The sequence below is a fragment of the Grammomys surdaster genome, unplaced genomic scaffold, assembly GCF_004785775.1.
Source record: "Grammomys surdaster isolate TR1022 unplaced genomic scaffold, NIH_TR_1.0 133, whole genome shotgun sequence".
Classification (NCBI taxonomy): Eukaryota; Metazoa; Chordata; class Mammalia; order Rodentia; family Muridae; genus Grammomys; species Grammomys surdaster.
The window spans coordinates 9494454-9513493 of NW_021604591.1; the positions used below are offsets into that span (position 1 = coordinate 9494454).

The 19040-nt window shown below is 35.2% G+C and overlaps 1 protein-coding gene across 8 annotated transcripts in view; it reads left to right on the forward strand.

Moving 5' to 3' along the window:
* Ctnna2 (catenin alpha 2) overlaps window positions 1-19040 on the forward strand; it is a 1083974-nt gene that overhangs the window by 1047412 nt on the left and 17522 nt on the right. For 4 of the 8 annotated variants that reach the window (XM_028762290.1, XM_028762289.1, XM_028762292.1 and 1 more), the window contains 2 exons: window positions 954-1088; window positions 13412-13555. The exons of 1 other annotated variant lie outside the window; for it this stretch is intronic. In XM_028762290.1, coding sequence (XP_028618123.1) covers window positions 954-1088; window positions 13412-13555 — 279 coding nt within the window. The remainder of the gene's footprint in view (window positions 1-953; window positions 1089-13411; window positions 13556-19040) is intronic. 3 more of the 8 variants (XM_028762294.1, XM_028762293.1, XM_028762296.1) reach the window with 1 other exon arrangement.

Sequence of the window (19040 nt, forward strand, 5' to 3'; positions counted from 1 at the left end):
CAGATATTCTGTCCAATTAATTGAATTGAACCCTGCCCCATGATTAAGAACCAGTCATCAAAGTATTAGACTTCTGGCTTCCGTTCCTTTATATTTGCGTTTCCTCATGGTGAGAAAGTAGAAGAAAGCTAGACAGAAAAAAAGACCATAGAATAATAATTGTCTTAAGATTTTCGAAGATAGCTGACAAAAACATGTGTCATAACACAGATATCCCAATAAGACTTTGTAGTCTTCACTAGCCACCCGCCTTTTCCACTAAAAGATTAATTTGTTACTTATAATTTTTTTAATTTCATAGTTGACTCTAATGCATTTTGATATATTCCTTTTCCAACCTTTCACATTATCCTATGTACCTTCTAACTCCTCTTTTCATATATATGTCCTCTTCCACTGATAGTTCTCATTAGTTATTGTTATTGCACATATATACACACACATGCATGTACATATATATACATATATACATATATGTATATATATGTATATATGTATATATATGTAAAACCTATTGGGTCCAATTAGCCTTACAGATATGCAATATGCACATGATTCTAAGCTGACTATTGCAGCATAGGCAACTACCAGGGGGGCTTGTCACTCCAGAAATCTGACTTTCCTTCCCTCAGAAGCCCTGGGCTATTTGTAGTTCCTCAACTAGCGGTAGGACTTTGTAAGCCCTTTCCCAACCCATGCTGTAATGTTTACTCTTGTGGTACTGTGCAAGTCTCATGCAAACAACCATAGCAGCTGAGGCTTCATGGGTAAAATCTTTCCAAAGTGGAACTAACCACTTGAAACCATTGAATCTGGCATTTCTCCAGTGCATCATGACAAAGTGGAGTTAAATGAATGTAATTAAGGAGGTGACACCAAAACCTTTTAAACCATAAGTGTTAGAAACTGAAGAGCACTTACTAATTGATATCACTTTTTTTGTTGTTTTATAGTGCCCTGACTCAGCATGTAAGCAAGATTTATTAGCCTACCTTCAACGGATTGCCTTGTACTGTCACCAACTTAACATCTGCAGCAAAGTGAAGGCCGAAGTTCAGAATCTAGGAGGAGAGCTCATTGTGTCAGGGGTAAGCTGGGATTTTGGCTTCACAATGTCAAGTTCCTACTGCTTTACTTCTAAGGCAAGCATTCTTGGCAACAGTACTCCTGAAAACACCAAATGACAGTGATTCACAGCTTAAAAAAATGTTATCTCCATTATTCCAGACCTTACAATAGCTCACAAAGAGCAATTTGATTTTCCAATTACCCTATGTTTATACTAGCCTTGTAAAATCTCCATTCTTCACAAGAAAACTAATTTCATAGTCTGGAAACTCATTGCCAAGCTGTGACTATTCTAATTATTGGGGGCTATTGCATATTTACTCATTGTGAGTCGGCTTCTCCATTGTTAGTGCTGGTAATTTTCATGTTCTATTCAGGAGCCAGCCTCTCTAAATGTGGACTAGGTTCACATGTTAGAGATGATGAGACATTTATCAGGTTCCAATGCATACTAGGTTATCAGTAACCCTTGACATTCAATTGGTTGAATTTGATACAGGTTGATGTGCTGTTGCCAAAACCGTCCATAGTTACTAAACACTATGCTATAGATTCTTTGATAGACCACCCAAATATTTCCTTTTTCATAAAATATAATTATCTAAACCATTTCCATCAAAGCATAGAAATAAGAAATTCAAGGAATGTTTAGAAGAATCAGGACTTCTTGGCAATATTCCAAATGTTTGTGTTGAGGTTCTTCACCTTAGCTTCTTCTTCTCCTTCATCCCCTTTCTCTCGACACAAGGTGCCATTTATTTTAATGATTTGCAAGTCCCAAGTGTGGCCATGCCACCTTTAGTTCTTTTCCCAGCTACCCATGATGCAGCCACAGTACCTGCAAAGTGAGCAGGAATATAAACCTATCAACATGATGAACGTGAGCAAATGCTCAAATCCTTCTGAAATCGTTTCTGTTGTCTTGGAAAGTCAACACTCTGTAGTTTGGTAAATCTACGTGGCTAAGTATAAATCATCCTCAATCCCGAGTGTTTCTGTTCCTGTGTGGCTTGCCTTGCGGAAAACAAAGCTGGGGAAAGAGCTGGTCTGGTTGGCATGGAGGTTCCATCTGGAAAGTTCATTCCATGCAATCCTACCTTTGAGCTCAGTCAGTTGGCTATTTTGTGCCTCTTCCCAAAGCACAGTCACCTCTTTGCATTTCCAAAATGCTCCTGCCTCAACATTCTTCCACAACCAAGAGCTATCTGTCTTGCAGTGTGTCCTTCTGTCTATCTGGTGATGATCAATTCTCTCTCACCAAGAAGTGATCAAAACATTGCATCTCCCTTGCTTCCTTTTATCTTCTGCCTTGACGGTACAGTTTTTCATACCACTCTGCTTCTGTGTCCATTTGTCCATAGCACCTGTGAAACTGAGTGCTTTTTGTTCAGCTTGCCTCATGTGCTTCCATTTGTTACTTTTCAAATCTTACGATTGACATGGATGCTCAGTGTATCCTTGTGGATCTCAGACTCCATCAACCTCATCTGGGCAAATGTTTTCCCTGGCAGAGCAGCTGTCCATCACCTTCTCAGTACCCATTGTCTGTCACTGCCTCCAGAGCTTCATCTCCATTGTCCTTTTGTTATGTAGATGTAGTCCAAACCATCATGGCTTTGAATCACTTGCACTGTTGGCATTTGCAGAGGTGTTTGAGATTAAGAACACCTTCAAGAAGCCTGTTTTTCCTTCCTTGAGTCTTACTGGCACAATTCATATGTCTTTGCATGGGAGAAGGCTTCTTATAGAGGAATGCTATAATAACTCTATGATAATCTAGAATCAAGTGCATTATGAACATTGGCTGTCATGCTGCTCAGTTATGGTCCTGCTTAGGGCCACTTCATAGTTTTTGTTTTTAAGCTTGAATGCTGTGTGATGCCACATCTGCATCTGTAGCCTGCTGTCTTTCCCACTTCTGCTTTCATATGAGTCTTCATCCTTTTTCACTGATAGCCACAATGGAGAGAAGTTCAAAACACAATATACATATTGTGCAAAATAGCCACAAATGACTGCCTTCAATGTTCAGAAAGTCAAGGATATGAGACCCCATGCACAGAAATTTTTAATTATTTTGCCAAGAAAATTGCACCAGTGCTGTGTGCCACATTTACTTTGTTCTCCGTTGGGACAATGTTGCTATATTTTTTCATGAGATGTCATTGTACTTTCACATATAATCAAAAAGGATATTTGAAGGATCTTACTTGTTTCCCATGAACATGGAGTTCATCAATGTGGCTTCTTCTTTGAAATATATGAAAACAATCAGGAAGTCAAAGTCTTAGCCAAGTGGATAGAGATTTGGATAGATTATCTGCAGTTGCCAAGAAAAGTGACTTAAGTTTGAAAACATAAATCATGTTTTATGCTTTCATGGTGAACATAGGTTAAAATAAACATACGCATACATATCATATCAGCATACTGATGTTTGATGTGATTCTATATGGAAAAGCTGAAACTGGGCTGTTTTACTATGTCTGCTTTTGACTTTAAATGTTGGCGAAGAAAAACTCAACTAATCATGGGAAAGACTGAGTATAAAACTCTGAGTCATGAAAGAAATTATAAAAATGAAGTAGCCTAAGATGTATATCTTTGGAGACTCATCCTTACAGCTACTGTCTAAAATGCCCTCATTCTCTGGCTGCTAATCTATTTTTTTAGGTTGGCTTATACAATTCCTAACAACTTTATGTTGGCTTGTATAATTCTGAACAACCTAATGGTACAGTTCTTACAAAATTTCAAGGTAGTAGATGTGTTGTAAGCCAATCAATTCAACACAGTTATAAATAATTCACAATTGTTTAAATCAACAGAATGGTAAAAACATGGCAAAAAAGAAATAGGTGTAAGAGACTAGCTGGTTTGAGTATGAACTAGCCTTTTTAAATTTAGTATTGTTTAAATTTTTACATCAGTTTTGAGGAAAGAAATAAAAAAAGATAAAAGAGAAGAAAAAGCATAAAGCAAGAAGAAAAAGGGGAGGGAAGGAAAAACTTTATCACCAAAATTGTAAGGATACGTAAAAGTCTGCTAAATGTGACCTCATTCTATCATCATGAGAGGAAATTTGAGGGAACGTATATTCTTGTCCTTTATAAGTCGATGTGTGTATGGTTTTATATGTATCTGTTAGTGTTGTGCAAGTATGCATGTGAGTGTTTGTACATATGTGTGCATATCCTTGTCGTCAGAGGTCAACATTGGGTGTCTTTCTGCAGACATTCTCTCTATTTTTTTTTCAGAAAGTGTTTTTCAGTGAATACTGAAGCTCATTGATTTTGGCTAGGCTTGGTGGCCCACCAATGAGCTTCAGAAATTTGCCTGTCTTTTTGTCCTCCTGTGCTGTAATATAGGTACAAGCTGTAATGCTAGGCTTTTCACATGAGGTAGAGCTTTTTCTCTGGAGGTAGAACTCAGGTCTCCTTGCTTGTAAGGGACTCACCTCAACTGACTGAACCAATTCGTCAGACCTCTGAGGCAAAGGTTTTAAAAGTGTAAATGTTATTTTGATTATTGTTTTAAACAGAAATAGATGCTTCTCTCACATAATACATCTCAATCAGAGTTTCTGCTCCCTCCATTTCTCCTAACCTCTTCCTACCTCCCCTATCCCTTAAGGTCACTCTGCCTCCATTTTCTATTCAGAAAAGAGCAGACACACAAGAGGCAACAGTCAAATAGTACAAAACAAGATACAATAAGACATGGCAAAACCTCTCCTATCCGAATTGGACAAGGTAATCCAGTAGAAGAAAAAAAGTTTCAACGGCAGTCAAAAGGGTCAGAGATACATCTGCTTCCACTGTTAGGAATCTCACAAAAACTCTAAGCTAACTGCCATAACATATTCAGAGGACCTGGTACAGGCCTTGTGCTTGCCTTTTTTGTCTTTGTGAACCCATGTGAGCCCTGTTTAGTTGAATCGGTAGGTCATGTCATAATAAAGTACTTAACATGAATTTAAAAATGATATAGCATTATTTATTTGGGAATTTTATATACTATATTTTGATAATATTCAGCATTTCCTTTGCATAACACCTTTTATATCTGTCTTTGAACTTGTTGTCATTGTAAAACAAATGAAAAAAAGCAACAAGTCAGCCAGTTGTTGTGCATGCCTGTAATCCCAGGACTTGGGAGACAGAGGCAGCGGATCTCTGTGAATTTGAGGCTAGTCCTGTCTGCAGAGTGAGTTCCAAGACAGCCATAGCTACACCAAGAAACCCTGTCTTCAAAAAACAAAACAACAAAAAAATTTATATAAAACGGTAAATCATTTTATAAATAAAATTTACATTTTATTTATGCATGTGAGTGCCTTATGTATGTCCGCACCTCTTGCTTGCCTGGTGCTTAATGAGGGTAGAAAACAGAATTTGATCCACTAGAACTGGAGTTACAATTGTGAGCTACCATGTGGGTGCTGAGGATTTAATCTAAGTGCTCTTACCTGATGAGCCATTTCCCCAGACCTATGTTCTTCCTTCCTTCCTTCCTTCCTTCCTTCCTTCCTTCCTTCCTTCCTTCCTTCCTTCCTTCCTTCTTCCTTTCTTCCCTCCCTCCCTCCTATTTCCCTCTCTTCCTTTTATTTTTCTTCCTTCTTTCTTTTTTGAATAGCTGAATGAATCCACTTTGTGTTGTACATGCATGGGTGTGTAGCCATTCACTGGAGTGTAGTCAATCTATCAGAGGCTACTCTCTCAACTCCCTTAGGGAAATTCTCCCACCCTCAGAAGCCTCTACATACCTGTAGCTATGCAGGCAGGGTGGGGCTCTTGACGTGTCTTTTCCTCCATGGAAGGTTGACTAGCTTGATCTTGTTCAGGTAACCACAGCAGATGCAGCAGATGAGTTGATGAATGCAGCAGTCCTACCATGTCCATAAGACATATTTTCACTTTTAATATGGCACCTGAGCCTTGAGAGAAGGTGGTGACATAGATGTTTTATTTGCAGTTGATCACTTCACTAATATTTTTTTCTCTGCTCTTTGATCAATTGTGAGATTCTGTGTTAAAGCACAGTCCAAGGAAACTTCTGATTAGGTATGAGACCTGCATTCATCTATAGGTATAGAAACTAAGGAAGCAATTGCAAGCTATTATTGTGTGTAGACTGCAAATGCTTAGAGGTCAGAGGTCAGTTTTGTAGAGTCATTTCTCTCCATTGACCTTTAAGTGGGTTCTGGGGATTGAACTCAGTTCATCCAACTTGTGTGGTAAGCATATTTACCTACTGACCATCCCACTGGCCTAGTTGGCAGTCATTCTTACTGTGAATATTTTAAATTATACATTTAGAAGATTCAGGTGGTAAAAGATGAAGATGAACACTCATGGTGACCTATGAATAATATTCTTTAGAATACTGCAAACTAATTAATTTACAAATCATTCCAGACAATAGCATGGAAATAAAGATACATAAATGTCTCTATATAAACACATACAAAGAAAAACATATGTACTTTATATTTTCCCTTTGTTTTAATATGCAAGAATCTAATTTCTGGTATATATGATATGATCTAGAACAATTTATAAAATGTAAGATATTATATATATATATATATATGCAATTATAATTACAGTTATATTAGTTGAGATAGGGATGACTTTTGAGCAAGCTTATATCTCCTGAACATTAATAAAAAGTTATAGCATTTTGTAATGGGATGAAATAGTATTTGGAACAACAATTCCATCTAACAAGGCAGACTTATTCTTTGAATATCTTCTTTTAAGGAGTTTTAAAAAAATCTTTCGATTCTAGCTATAGTCAATTCTTAAATATCTCCAGTGACCAAATCATACAGTAACAGGAGGCAGAAAATCTAAATTGCTATTTTCACATGGAGTTAGAACACACTTCTGTATTTCTTTTGAACAAAAGGACATACAGTTAGAAATTCACAGCAATTCAAAAAACTTTTATTCTGATCTTCTTGCCAGTGAGTCATTAAGTAGTCAGGCTTAAAGAACCTATGTTCCTTGAATCATAACAGTCTCTGTGTCCATATCTATGGACAGAGAAATTATTCCAGATAATAAATCTGGATTGGGGAGCATGTTCTGTCCACCACTAAAAAAATAAAATAGATATTTATCAGCTACAAAATGGAAACAGTTTTTAGTGCATATTTTATTGGTAAGGTGAGTTGCTACAAATTGTAAATTTTCCCCAAAATCTCACTTCTGATCTGTTCCAGTGGCAAACTGCAATGGGTGCTTACATTCTGATTCCTTCTTTCCACTTTATACTCACATTCATTGCAGTACATTCAACATATTAGGGTTTTTTTTCACAAATTTTCTAGGAAAAAAATTTTTTTCAGAAGAAATATTCTCACAAGGCACTAACATGACATATCACCTGTTCAAAGTAATAGTTTTGAAAAAATAGGGAATTAAAATTTTAATAGAAAAGTAAAAATTCTTCTTAGATGTTGGGTGTTATAGAAATCTGCAGAATTAGTTGCCAGGTATAGTGTCTATCTAAATTCAAGCAGCCTTAAGCTAAGCGTTATGGCACACTGATCCAATGTAAGAAATAGTTCTTCAGTTATATAATCTGTGATGGCAATCTAGACTAACCAATAGTGGTTTTCATTTAAACCACTATACTGCCAATTGAGAGAAATTATTTACTGAGAGACAAAACTAGTGGGCTTGATCATCCTGAATGATTTCGTATATAGAAAAGAACTATGTGTCAATGTAGTCTTTTGAAAAGAAGAAAAAGACAGTCTCTGTTGGAAAGCCCAGACATGAGCCAAGTAAAATGACCTAGTTTGTGTGGGCAAGTTTATGATTGAGCTATATTTACTGTCCTCGTCCTATTCATTGAGTAGCCTCATCTAAACATGGACAGGGCCGATCATTTAATTTTAGTTTAGTTTGAGGAGTGTTATTGATTTTACTTTCTTTTGTTGGGATTAAAATACCTTGATAAAATGCAATTAAAGATGAAAGAATTTATTGTACATCACAAGTTAAGAGTACAGATCATCATGTTGGGAACTCAGGGCAATAGGAGCTTGAGTAAGCTGAGGACTATACACTAGGGAAGCAGAGAATAGATGATACTGCTCACTTTCTTTAGTTAAACCCTGCTGGTTATCCTGCCATGCATAGTTGAAATGGGTCTTGCTATGTCAATAAACAAACAAAAAAAAAATTAAGAAAATTCTCCAGTGACATACCTAGAGGTCCATCTCCGAGATCATTCTAGTTTGTATCAAGTTGACAACAGCAATTATTATAAAAGTGTTTATTGTCTATAAGATTAGAAAGGGTTAATGGCTTTAAACAGAATATATGGGTCCAAGAATTATCAAAAGCATCATTTATTCATTTGAGTATTAGACATTTTTGGCATTATGAGAGCCTCTAATTAAAAGAAGGAAAGCAAATAATTAACACCTGAATCTGTTATCAACTAATGCCACAGATTTCAGGTGATATTCTGAGAATTATGTAACAGCCTGTTAATAATATCTTGTAAAAGAAACATAGAAACTGTATTCATGGAGTTACCTGGAAGAAAGGAGGTAATTAGCTATATCTTGCAAAGTTCTTGAAACTTAGACAAACATTTGGAAGTAGTAATGTCTTATAAAGTATTAGTATAAGGGATATTCTAATCTTGAGGACTGCTAACTTGTGATAGTTTGTTAAGTTGTATCCCAAGTTCTTCATTAATGTAAATATTTAAAGGAGTAGTTTTACATAGGATTTGAGAATTTAGTTCAGTGATATAGCATTTGTCTAGCAAACTCAGGTCCCTTGGTTTTGGTATTTAGTGAACAAAAAAAAAAGTTTAAAATAATGCTTAGATAAGTATTGTGAAGGGAAATATTTAAATAATTCTGAACATGTGAGAGTGAGTAGTTTTATATGTACTTACTCCCTGATCCTGAACCAAATAACAGAGGTCAAAGCATTCAGTGAAAAAAGTACATAGAAATACAGCATTGGCTTTCTGGTTCTCCTGTATTATAGGATTTATCATTGTTAGCCACAGTTACAATTAGTTTATATTCAAAACTAGTATGTACTTCATTTGCTAATTTATAATAGTTTCCCCCCTCTCATTTGTACTTTGCTTTGCTCCCCAGCAAGTGAAGAAAGGATATTGAAGGAAACAGATAAAATACTTTTAAAATGCTATAAATATTAAACAGATAAAACAGAGACTCACTAGTAAGCCATATACTAAAGAAGACCTGGAGAGTTCATTGATTATTTTATGTATATTTTCTACTTTAAAAATGCCCCAAAACACAGCAATGTTGACAGGATGGGCTCTTTTCAGTACTGGATCTGGCAAAGTTCTGGAAATCAGTATTTTTCTAAGCAAAATTAGTGTTTGTGCAAGTCCTCATGATATCGAGTTGAAATTTCTCCTGTCATGCCTCATTTTGTTGAGATTTCATGATGATGAAATCTGATGATCAGTATGTCTGCTTCTAGTGATATATATGAGCCTGTAGATAGAATGGCTTTCATATGACACGTGTCAATGTAATCCTACCTTCCAGTGACAGACTAACAATCCTACCTTCCAGTGACAGACTAACAATCAGGAATCTAAAGAACTGCATTTATTTCTCATCCGCATGGGATAGTTTCTGGTTTATTGAATTTAGAATCTATTGATTCTCTTACATCTCTACTAGCACATAAATAATTATGGTGGAGGATACTTTCTATTGTGTTTTTATTAGACTATATATCTTATCTCTTTTCCTATGTAGTTTTTCAGCTTTTGGGGTGTTAGATATTCTCTGTTAGAACAGCATGGCTTCCTCTGATGGCTACCTCTGTGTCTCCACTGATCGCTTGGTTTACTGCATCTGAAAATAAAAGTGTGTTTTACTGCTGTCTACATTGTCCCTATAGATTATTTTGTCAAGTGCTTTCTCCATCCTAATTTAAATGATTTATGAGATACAGCTTTGATCACAGCCCTTAGAAGAGAAATATGTGACACACTATGGTCCATGTATCTTATAAATAGGAGAGGCTTCTGGATGGGCAATATGGAGCTTTCTTATTTCAGATTGTCTGAACTGCTTCAAAACACATCATTTTACCCTAATCTTGAACAATCACTTTCCTATTAGGCAATAAATGTATTTCAAATCTTGCATCTTAATCCCATTTTCTAGAAGGCAAACTTTCTTAAATACGACTTTAAATCTTTCATCATCAATAGTGTATCTTGTTTTATTATTTTCTTTGAATGCCTTCATCTATGTAGAGGCCTTGTGATAATGAAGTTGACTGGAACTAGAGTTAGATGTTCTGTCAAATCTGTATGACCTGTGATTTAACCTCATTCATCCACTTTCTTTGGCAAATCTATTTTGCCACTGGGAGTGACTACCCTAGAAATGTTCCAGTCTGGCTCAATTTCAAAGGAATGTCTATCTATTCTTTCCTGCTATAATTTCTAAACATAATATAGTACCACAAAGCAAACAATTATGCATTTACATAGAATCTGATTCAATCATACTTCTGTGATTGTTTATTGAGACTTATATTCTTGAGGTAATTTTCTTTAATAACACTGTGGTCAATTTGTGTGGACCTAGTCTTGCTCTATTTTCATGTTGAATTAGTTTGTATAGGCATCTGCCGATCATTCTTTTAAAATATCCCTATCATTCCAGTGGTCTCTTTTCAGTCTCCTGTGTTAGAAATTAAATTGGATTCATTAATGAAAAGAAAAGAGATTAAAGCCATCTTACATGTCTTTGGTCAGATGAACATAGTAGCTGTAATAACAGAAACTCTGGCCTAGCATCTTAAATTCACTTGGGGTCTTATCTTGAAGAGATTCTTCATCCATTTTGTTTAATATCATGGAAACCATGCAACAAATTCTTAGTTGAAGTCAAACTTAGATTGTATGAACATTGTCAGAGGGTTAGACCCTTAGATTGCATCCTGCATCAAAGGAAGTTACCATTTGTTTTTATCTAATTCCATCACTACAGGCATTTTCACAGTCAGTCCCATAAAACTCACCTGAAATGTCAGCACAGTTTATTACTGCGCATCTTTTTGATGCAGCCTAGTTTTGCATTGGGTTCCTGAAGACATTTTTCATTTTCAAATTATCAATAGGCAGCCAATAAGAAATACTTATAAATTATGGTCTAACTTCCATATGTTCTATTTCCATATTTAAAAACTACGTAACCCAATTTCTGTTCTTTTACAATGGTGTAGAATTGTAACTTCTTTATTGGGTAGCCAAAAATCTTAAGGTATTTATTGGAAAATGAGCAATTGCATCAATAATCTTTATGACCTTTACATGTTTAAAACATATGAGATGATTCAAATTTCTAAGATTTAATAGTCATCTCTGAAAATAGCAGTCATAATTGACTAGTATATTCTCTACAATAGGAAAAAATCAGGCAATGATTCTTATCTAAAACAAGTGGCACATTACAAATTATTAAATTAGCTAAGCCAACTAATCAATGATTCAATATGTAAAATGTAAGAGTAAACCTTCATAGGGTCATTAGTTTTAAGATGCTATTGTATGCTGAATTTGAATTTATTCATAGAATTATATAAAATGGAAATACTTCAGTGCAGCAAAGAAAATATATGCATAGTATTTCTCTAACTCAAGGAGGCTGTCAGATGTGAAAAATATTTCCTTCTACATAAACACTTGATAATTTTTTCTTTGATGTCATCTTGAATTCTTTAAAAATTATTTGTTTAAATGTCCTCAACACTAATTTTGAAGCTGAAGATGTTACTAACTCTATCATTAATTTAAATTTAGTAACTTCCTGGCAGCATTTCATAATTTTATAATTACTGTAATATACATAGATGTGGTAAACAAAAGAATTAAAAATTGAAATATAGTTATTTAAAATCAAAGATTTGATAGTTTGTCTCCATATACAAACAGGCTTTGACAATCTAAAAGTTATTATTTTTATTGTACTGAATATTTTCTGTGCAGAGTTTTTCTTTTCATGTATTCCACTACCAGTGGTTTTCAACTTTTCTAGAGATGCAACCCTTTAATACAGTTTTTCATGTTGTAGTGACCCCCTAATCATAAAATTATTTGATTGGCACTTCATAACTGTGATCTTGCTACTGTTATGAATTATAATGTAAATATCGATTATGTAGGATATCTGATATGTGACCCCTAAAAGATTCATGGTCCACAGCTTTAGATCCACTGCACTAAACAGAAGCGGCTCTGGGTTCTATTTTAAACAGGAATTGACCTTCAGTATCACGTTTTTTTTTTTAAACAGTTCCTACATCATAATTTGTATTTTACATTTCTAAATTTCTATGTTATCACTTGAAAAAAATTACAGTTCTCTTACATTTGCTACATCTTGACTGAGATAAAACTGACATAGGCATTGAAGTCCTACCCATAGGACAGAATTGTCTACTTCAAGAATGCTTGGTCAGGCAGTTATCCTCTGAGTCATATGGATTTAATATCTGAGCTGGAACATATAGAAAATTTGGAAACTGTAAGAATTTTACCTTTGATTTTTCTGAAGTTTTGAAAGTGGGCTTTATACGCCCAGTGAAAATATATAGTATAATTGATATCAATAGAAAACAAAAGAAGACAAAAACCGAACACACACCAAGAAAAATATTAAGAGATTTTAATAATTAATTCTAAAGTTAGAAATAAGCATTGATTATTGGCTTATCTTTCAATTGTGCCATCTACACAACCCAACATTGGGTTCCAAAATCAATAGTAAAAACTTGCTGTTACAATAATGAATGTTCCACAATGAATGAGGTAAGTATCCCTTTCATTCAACATGCTGGGTTATGTATAGAGGTGAAGACTTTGGCCAGGCTTACACAAGAAGACACTGGAACCTCTAAGCAAGGCACCTGGAACTCTCACATTTTGTTCCAGGGTTTAAGAGCTACACACCACCCTTGCTTTCTCTCTTGGCAATGTTCAATGCTTTAAATAGAGGAGTCATTCCTTCTGAGCCCATTTAACTATCCCTGACAGTTTTGGGCACGAAAGAGGGCTTCTTCATTCTTCTCGCATATATTGCTTTTATCTGTTGGATACCTAAAAAGGAATCTGAGTGAAATGGCTGCTAAATATCAAAAAAGCCAGCACATATCTCTTCCAGCACCTAAGTCCTTCATAATCTCTTTCTCCTAGGTAATTCCCAGTTGTTCCCTCCTCCACTTCCCCAATTCCCTCCCAAGTAGCATACGGGATTTTTTTTTTCTCTTGCTCTCTCTCTCACTTTCTCTTTTCTGTATCTCTCGGAAATCAGACAGGAGTTCAGAGCACTTTCACTACCTTTTATGAGGTAGATTGTGATGTCATAGATGGGGGCAGGGCTAGTCAACTTTCTACCCACCTCCCAACCTGTGCTGAGGGAGCTCCAATCGGGAGTGGAAGCAGTGACTCCTCCATGGTAAGTACCTTCACTTTATAATCTAATATCTCTTGCTGTAATTATTAATTTGAATATGGGTGGGGGTGGGGTGGGCTAGAATTCCAGACAAATGAACATATGCAAGATAAATCCCTCTTTTCTTAATCGACTTTGGGCAAAGGTCCTATTTGTTTTTGGCATGGTTAGGAATCTCAGAGCGGAGATAAACTTCAGCTGTGACCCAGACTTGAGAAGCATACATCGTGTTGTCATTGTTTTTCAGTTTGCATTTGGGCCTACGTTACCTCAAGTGTGAAATGTGTAGAGTCCATTCTACCATCTCTGTGTATTCTCTGAAGAAATCTAGTCAAGATTTTCTTGTTTTTTAATAAAACGTTAGGGCTACAAAATGACCTTTATTGGCATCGGCCTTTAGACTTATTTATGGACCACTTCTAAAAATCATAATGGTAAAAAATAAACTGAACTTTTAACATTCCTGATTTAGATGTAAGAAGATGAAAACTATCTTATGCCCTGGCAAAAGTGACTTTTTAAATGAAAAAAGTCACCACTCCTACAAGTTTAGGGCTTGCCATTTTTATGCTTGTTTTTAAATGCTACTGTTGATGTTAAGTGTCGTAACATTGCTGTCTTATGGGGTCACCTGGTGGTTAAGATGTGTGGAAAGATGCCACTTTTTAAATTTTCTGATGCTGATTAGCCTCCTATATGTCTTACTATTTAGAAAAGATGAAGAGGAGTGAGCCTTTCTCTGGCTTCCTTCCTTGCTCTCTCCTGGGGACTTATTAAAATGCTGGAGCTGGAAGCTTTTGTCTGAGAGGGCAAAGGGGTTTCATGAATGCACTTTCAAAAGAAAAATAGGGACATCATAGCCAACAATAAGATTTGGGTTGTAGTCATCAGCAGTCAAGTTAGTGTTGCTATGTCCCTTTTAAGAAATGTAGAAGGATTAGGATAGATGTTTTTTTTTCTTTTTCTTTCTTTTTTTATTGAACATCAAAACATGTAGGCCTCTTGAAATGAGACGGACACATTTAGATATGGATTATAAAATATACAAAGAGGCTATCATTTATGGTTTTCAAAGTATAGAGCCTTAATTAGATATTTATTCATTCACATATGTTGGTAGTGACAAAATAGGGACTCTTTGAATGGAGATCTCTCTCTCTCTCTCTCTCTCTCTCTCTCTCTCTCTTTCTCTCTCTCTCTCTCTCACTTTGTTTTTTGAAACAAGCTCTCTTAAATCTCAGGGTGACCTAAATGGTTTTAGATAGCCTAGAATAACCTTGAATTACTGATCCTCTACCTTCTGAGTGCTGTGATTATAGATGTACACAATCATACCAAGTTTTATGTGGTACTGGGAATTGATTCCAGGGCCTCTTGCATGCTGAACAAGCACTCTACCACTGAGCCATAGCCATAACCTTAAAAATACATAGTTCTCACTAATAGTTTCTTTGTTTTTGTTTTTTTTTTGTAAAATCTATACTATTTTATAACAGATTTGTAGACCTTTATATTTTCTTTTCTTTCCTTTCTTTTTTTTGGATTTTTGAAACATGGTTTTTCTGTGTATCCCTGGCTGTCCTGGAGCTTACTTTGTAGACCAGGCTGGCCTCGAACTCAGAAATCCACCTGTCTCTGCCTCCCAAGTGCTGGGATTAAAGGCGAGCATCACCACTGCCCAGCCGACCTTTATACCTTACTAAGCACTAAACTGTTTGGATACCCAGAATTGGGACCTGTGGTTTGGTATTTCTAGAGTTAATTTTTTTCTCTAGTTGTCACATCTAAAGACTGACTATAGTTTTAGACCTTTTAGACTTAGTGAAGAAAAATAGGACCATTGTAGCCAACAGGAAGATTTGGGTGGTAATCACCAGCAGTCAAGCTAGTGTTGCTATGTACATGAGAATGCTAAAGTCTTACAAGTTTAGTTATCAATGTCAAATCTCTCAGTAAAAGCATTATATCCCTAAATCTCAGGTAGGAGCAATGTTTCTGTGTTAGAAAATGGGATGTGTTCTCATAGCTCAAGTTGTTAATGTCTTTTATCAACCCCTCACACAGCTGCCAGGTAAGAAATGGCAATATTTTCCAAACTCTTGGAACACAATCATCTTTAAACTTCGTGAGTTGGGAGTGGTTGTGTTGTACGCTTGTGCAATCTCAGAGAGTCTCTCATGGAATGTGTCATGCATGCACTTGTTGATATTCATGTGCATGTTCCATCTATAGTGGTGTTCAGTGTTCTTTATGTATTTTTGTATGTAACTAAAAGTATAGTTTATAAATGCACACACATGATGTACTCTAAAGGAGATGGTGTATTGTAGCAGAAGTTGTATTTAATGAAGATCTATCATTGACATATTGGTTCTTTTTCTGTCATTGACTGATTATGGTTGTCCATAGCCAATGATAAAGATTTGGGCTCATCTGCATTTGTATGTATAAAATAGACAAATGGTCTATAAATCATGTAGTCTCATGTATATATACTCAAAAATTCTATATTTTTATGATATTTTTGAACTAATGGTATTCTAGAAGAGGAATGAATATTTGACAAAATACAGATTTTATTTTGAAAATTTATCCAATTCTTAAAAAGTTTATTCAAAAATAGATTTTAAGATATACCCTCCATCTGTTGTAGTGTTTCTGGTTAATATTATATACAAATATAGTTCATGTTCTTTAGTATGTGACCATCATTTAATTAACTTGTTCTCTATGACACACTTAGTTCTGAATTAACTGAAAAGTAAGGAAAAATAGTATCATGATAGTGGCTGTGCTGTTTTAGAACAGTGGTTTGCTTAGAAGTTAATACTTTTATGTTTTTAGAATTAAAAAAATGTTTGGTGTTAAAAATATACATATCAACTAGATGCTAGATAGTAATTATCTCATTGAACACTCCAAAGTTTAAGGTTACTTATGCAATATTTTAGAAACAATACTTATGTGGATAAGTATTGATGAATACTGAACTGATGGGTACAAAGCTGTGAGATATAGGAAATAAAAGAACTTCTTACATGAATCATAAAGAATGTCCAACTATGGGAAACTCTAAACACTTGGCAAGAGACAACTTGAAGGTTAACGTAGTACGTGCTCAAGTAACTAAGAAATATTCCTGTGATCTTCTAGCTAAGGGCCTAGTTTAGTTTATTGAGTAAAAGTATCTTCATGGGCTGGTGAGATGGCTCGGCAGTTAACAGCACTGACTGCTCTTCCAGAGGTCTTGAGTTCAATTCCCAGCAACCACATGGTGGCTCACAACCATCTGTAATGGGGTCTGGTGTCCTCTTCTGGTGTGTCTGAAGATAGATAGCTATGGTGTGCTCATATCCGTAAAAGACATAAATAAATCATTTTAAAAATAGTATCTTCATTTCCTAATGTAACCTACATTTTAAGAATTTACTATCTCAGGAACTACATTTATACTGTAAACTTATTTGTGTGAGAAGAATAAACCCATAGAATCAAGTATTATGGAATGACTTTATGAGAGGTGGAAGCCTTATTAGTCTTGGAATGACAATGTAGATTTGGAATGTTGTACACGAGGATGCCAGAGAAGAAAGTCTTCAAGAGAAAAAAAAAGATAGAAAAACGAAATAACAAAACAAACATTAATGGACTTAAAGGTATGCTGTATTCAGATGTGTTTTATATCAAAATTAAAGTCACTACTGACTTGTACTTTTAATGAATGTCTTGTACGTTGCCTGAATCATTTCTGGCATAATTGTATGTTTATGACACACCCCACTTGGAGAAATTAATAAGCCCACAGTTGTCTTCTATGAAGATAAAAGTAGGTAACCAGTTATACAGTTATACAGAATGTCATGTGACCATGCTCAGCCACAAATGTGGAGGAGAGTTGAGGAGAAAGGACCAGTTCCAAGACTAATGGGGGTCTCTGGTGAGAATAAAGGGAATTTTTTTCCAGAGACATCCTTGGCAGGTTTAGAAGTATGAGATGGTGATGGAAAGTCCCCAAGCCAATGAGCATCTGTAATAAGGATTGTTTAGGAAGACAAAGAGAAGCATTTTATATATGATGCAAGAATAATGTCAGATTCTCTGTCCTAAAGAAGCCACAGTTGATAAAGTTTCAATACTAAGTATAATTATGTCATTGTGCAATCTCTAATACTCTTAGAAAAAGATAATCGATTTTGGTCTGATTTACACAAATGGACAAACAAGAACTTATTCAGAAGCCTCTGTGTTGTAGCGTCACTGATGATTTGCAGTGTGCAGTCTGCCTCATTTTCTTGTCATCTAAATTCATCCAAGATGCTATTTTGACCTTTCTAACAGACTTGATTTCCATCAATAGAACCATTCTACAGCCTATCCCCTTTCCCAGATTCTCAGGGAAGGATAAATAAGGATTTGGCTCACACCAATTCTGTGAAATGCTTTTTAGTTTCTTAATGTGACATCAAAATTACCTTTTAGATGTTTATTATCTCAGGAAATCATTTCCCCCACAGGCTAAACATGACTATGTGAGAACACTGAAGTTTACTGATCAAAAGCGGCTTTCCAAGGCAGAAAAGAAATCGTTAGTACTAATTGTTCAATAAAAAGTTCAAATGAAACGAATTATTTTTCAAAGACATTATACATCATTAAAGGAGTTAGTGATATGAGAACTACTTGTTCCAAAAATAGTTGACATTGTTCTTTTTCATCAGATCCAAGCAACCGTCCTTCTAGGTTATTCTAGAAATAATCAGATCTGTAAATTAACACATAGTGAATATGTATATGATGTCTATTATTAGAGGTAGTATAGATACATAGATGAAATTGTCATGGAAGACAGATATCTAAAACAGGTAATACTGATACATTACAATAATCCCCCTGAAAGAAATATAATACAAGGTAATTTGAATAATTTGAATATTGATGTAGAAGGACAAAGCAGTGAAAAGAAGGCAATTATACATGTATACATATATATGCATTTATTTGTGTGTATGTATAATTATTTATACACATCCATATGATATATATATATGTATATATATACATATATATATAAGAGAGAGAGAGAGAGAGAGAGAGAGAAAGAGAGAGAGAGAGAGAGAATTGCTGCAAAAATACATGTTTTCCAGGAATAAGAAAAAGTATATCTCAGAAGAGCAGAAGCGTAGAAAAAAAATCATGCTATTCTTTTATATGGTTGACTGGACCAAATGTCAGAGAAGGGTAGAAAATATTTTTTACTGCTGCTGTTATTCAAGCAGTGTTTCTTTATCCTTTTTAATGACCAGAACATCTGCAAGAAAATCTCAGCTTAGGGTTAGGAGGGGGCTATGAAAATGTAGAACTTGAGCTAAACTACCGACTTCTTGAATAAAGATGATAGAGTAGGATCTTAGAATATTTAATTAACTACCAACTTCTTAACGCACACCAGGTGATTCACTTTCACACCTCTGTTTCAAAATCTTCAAAG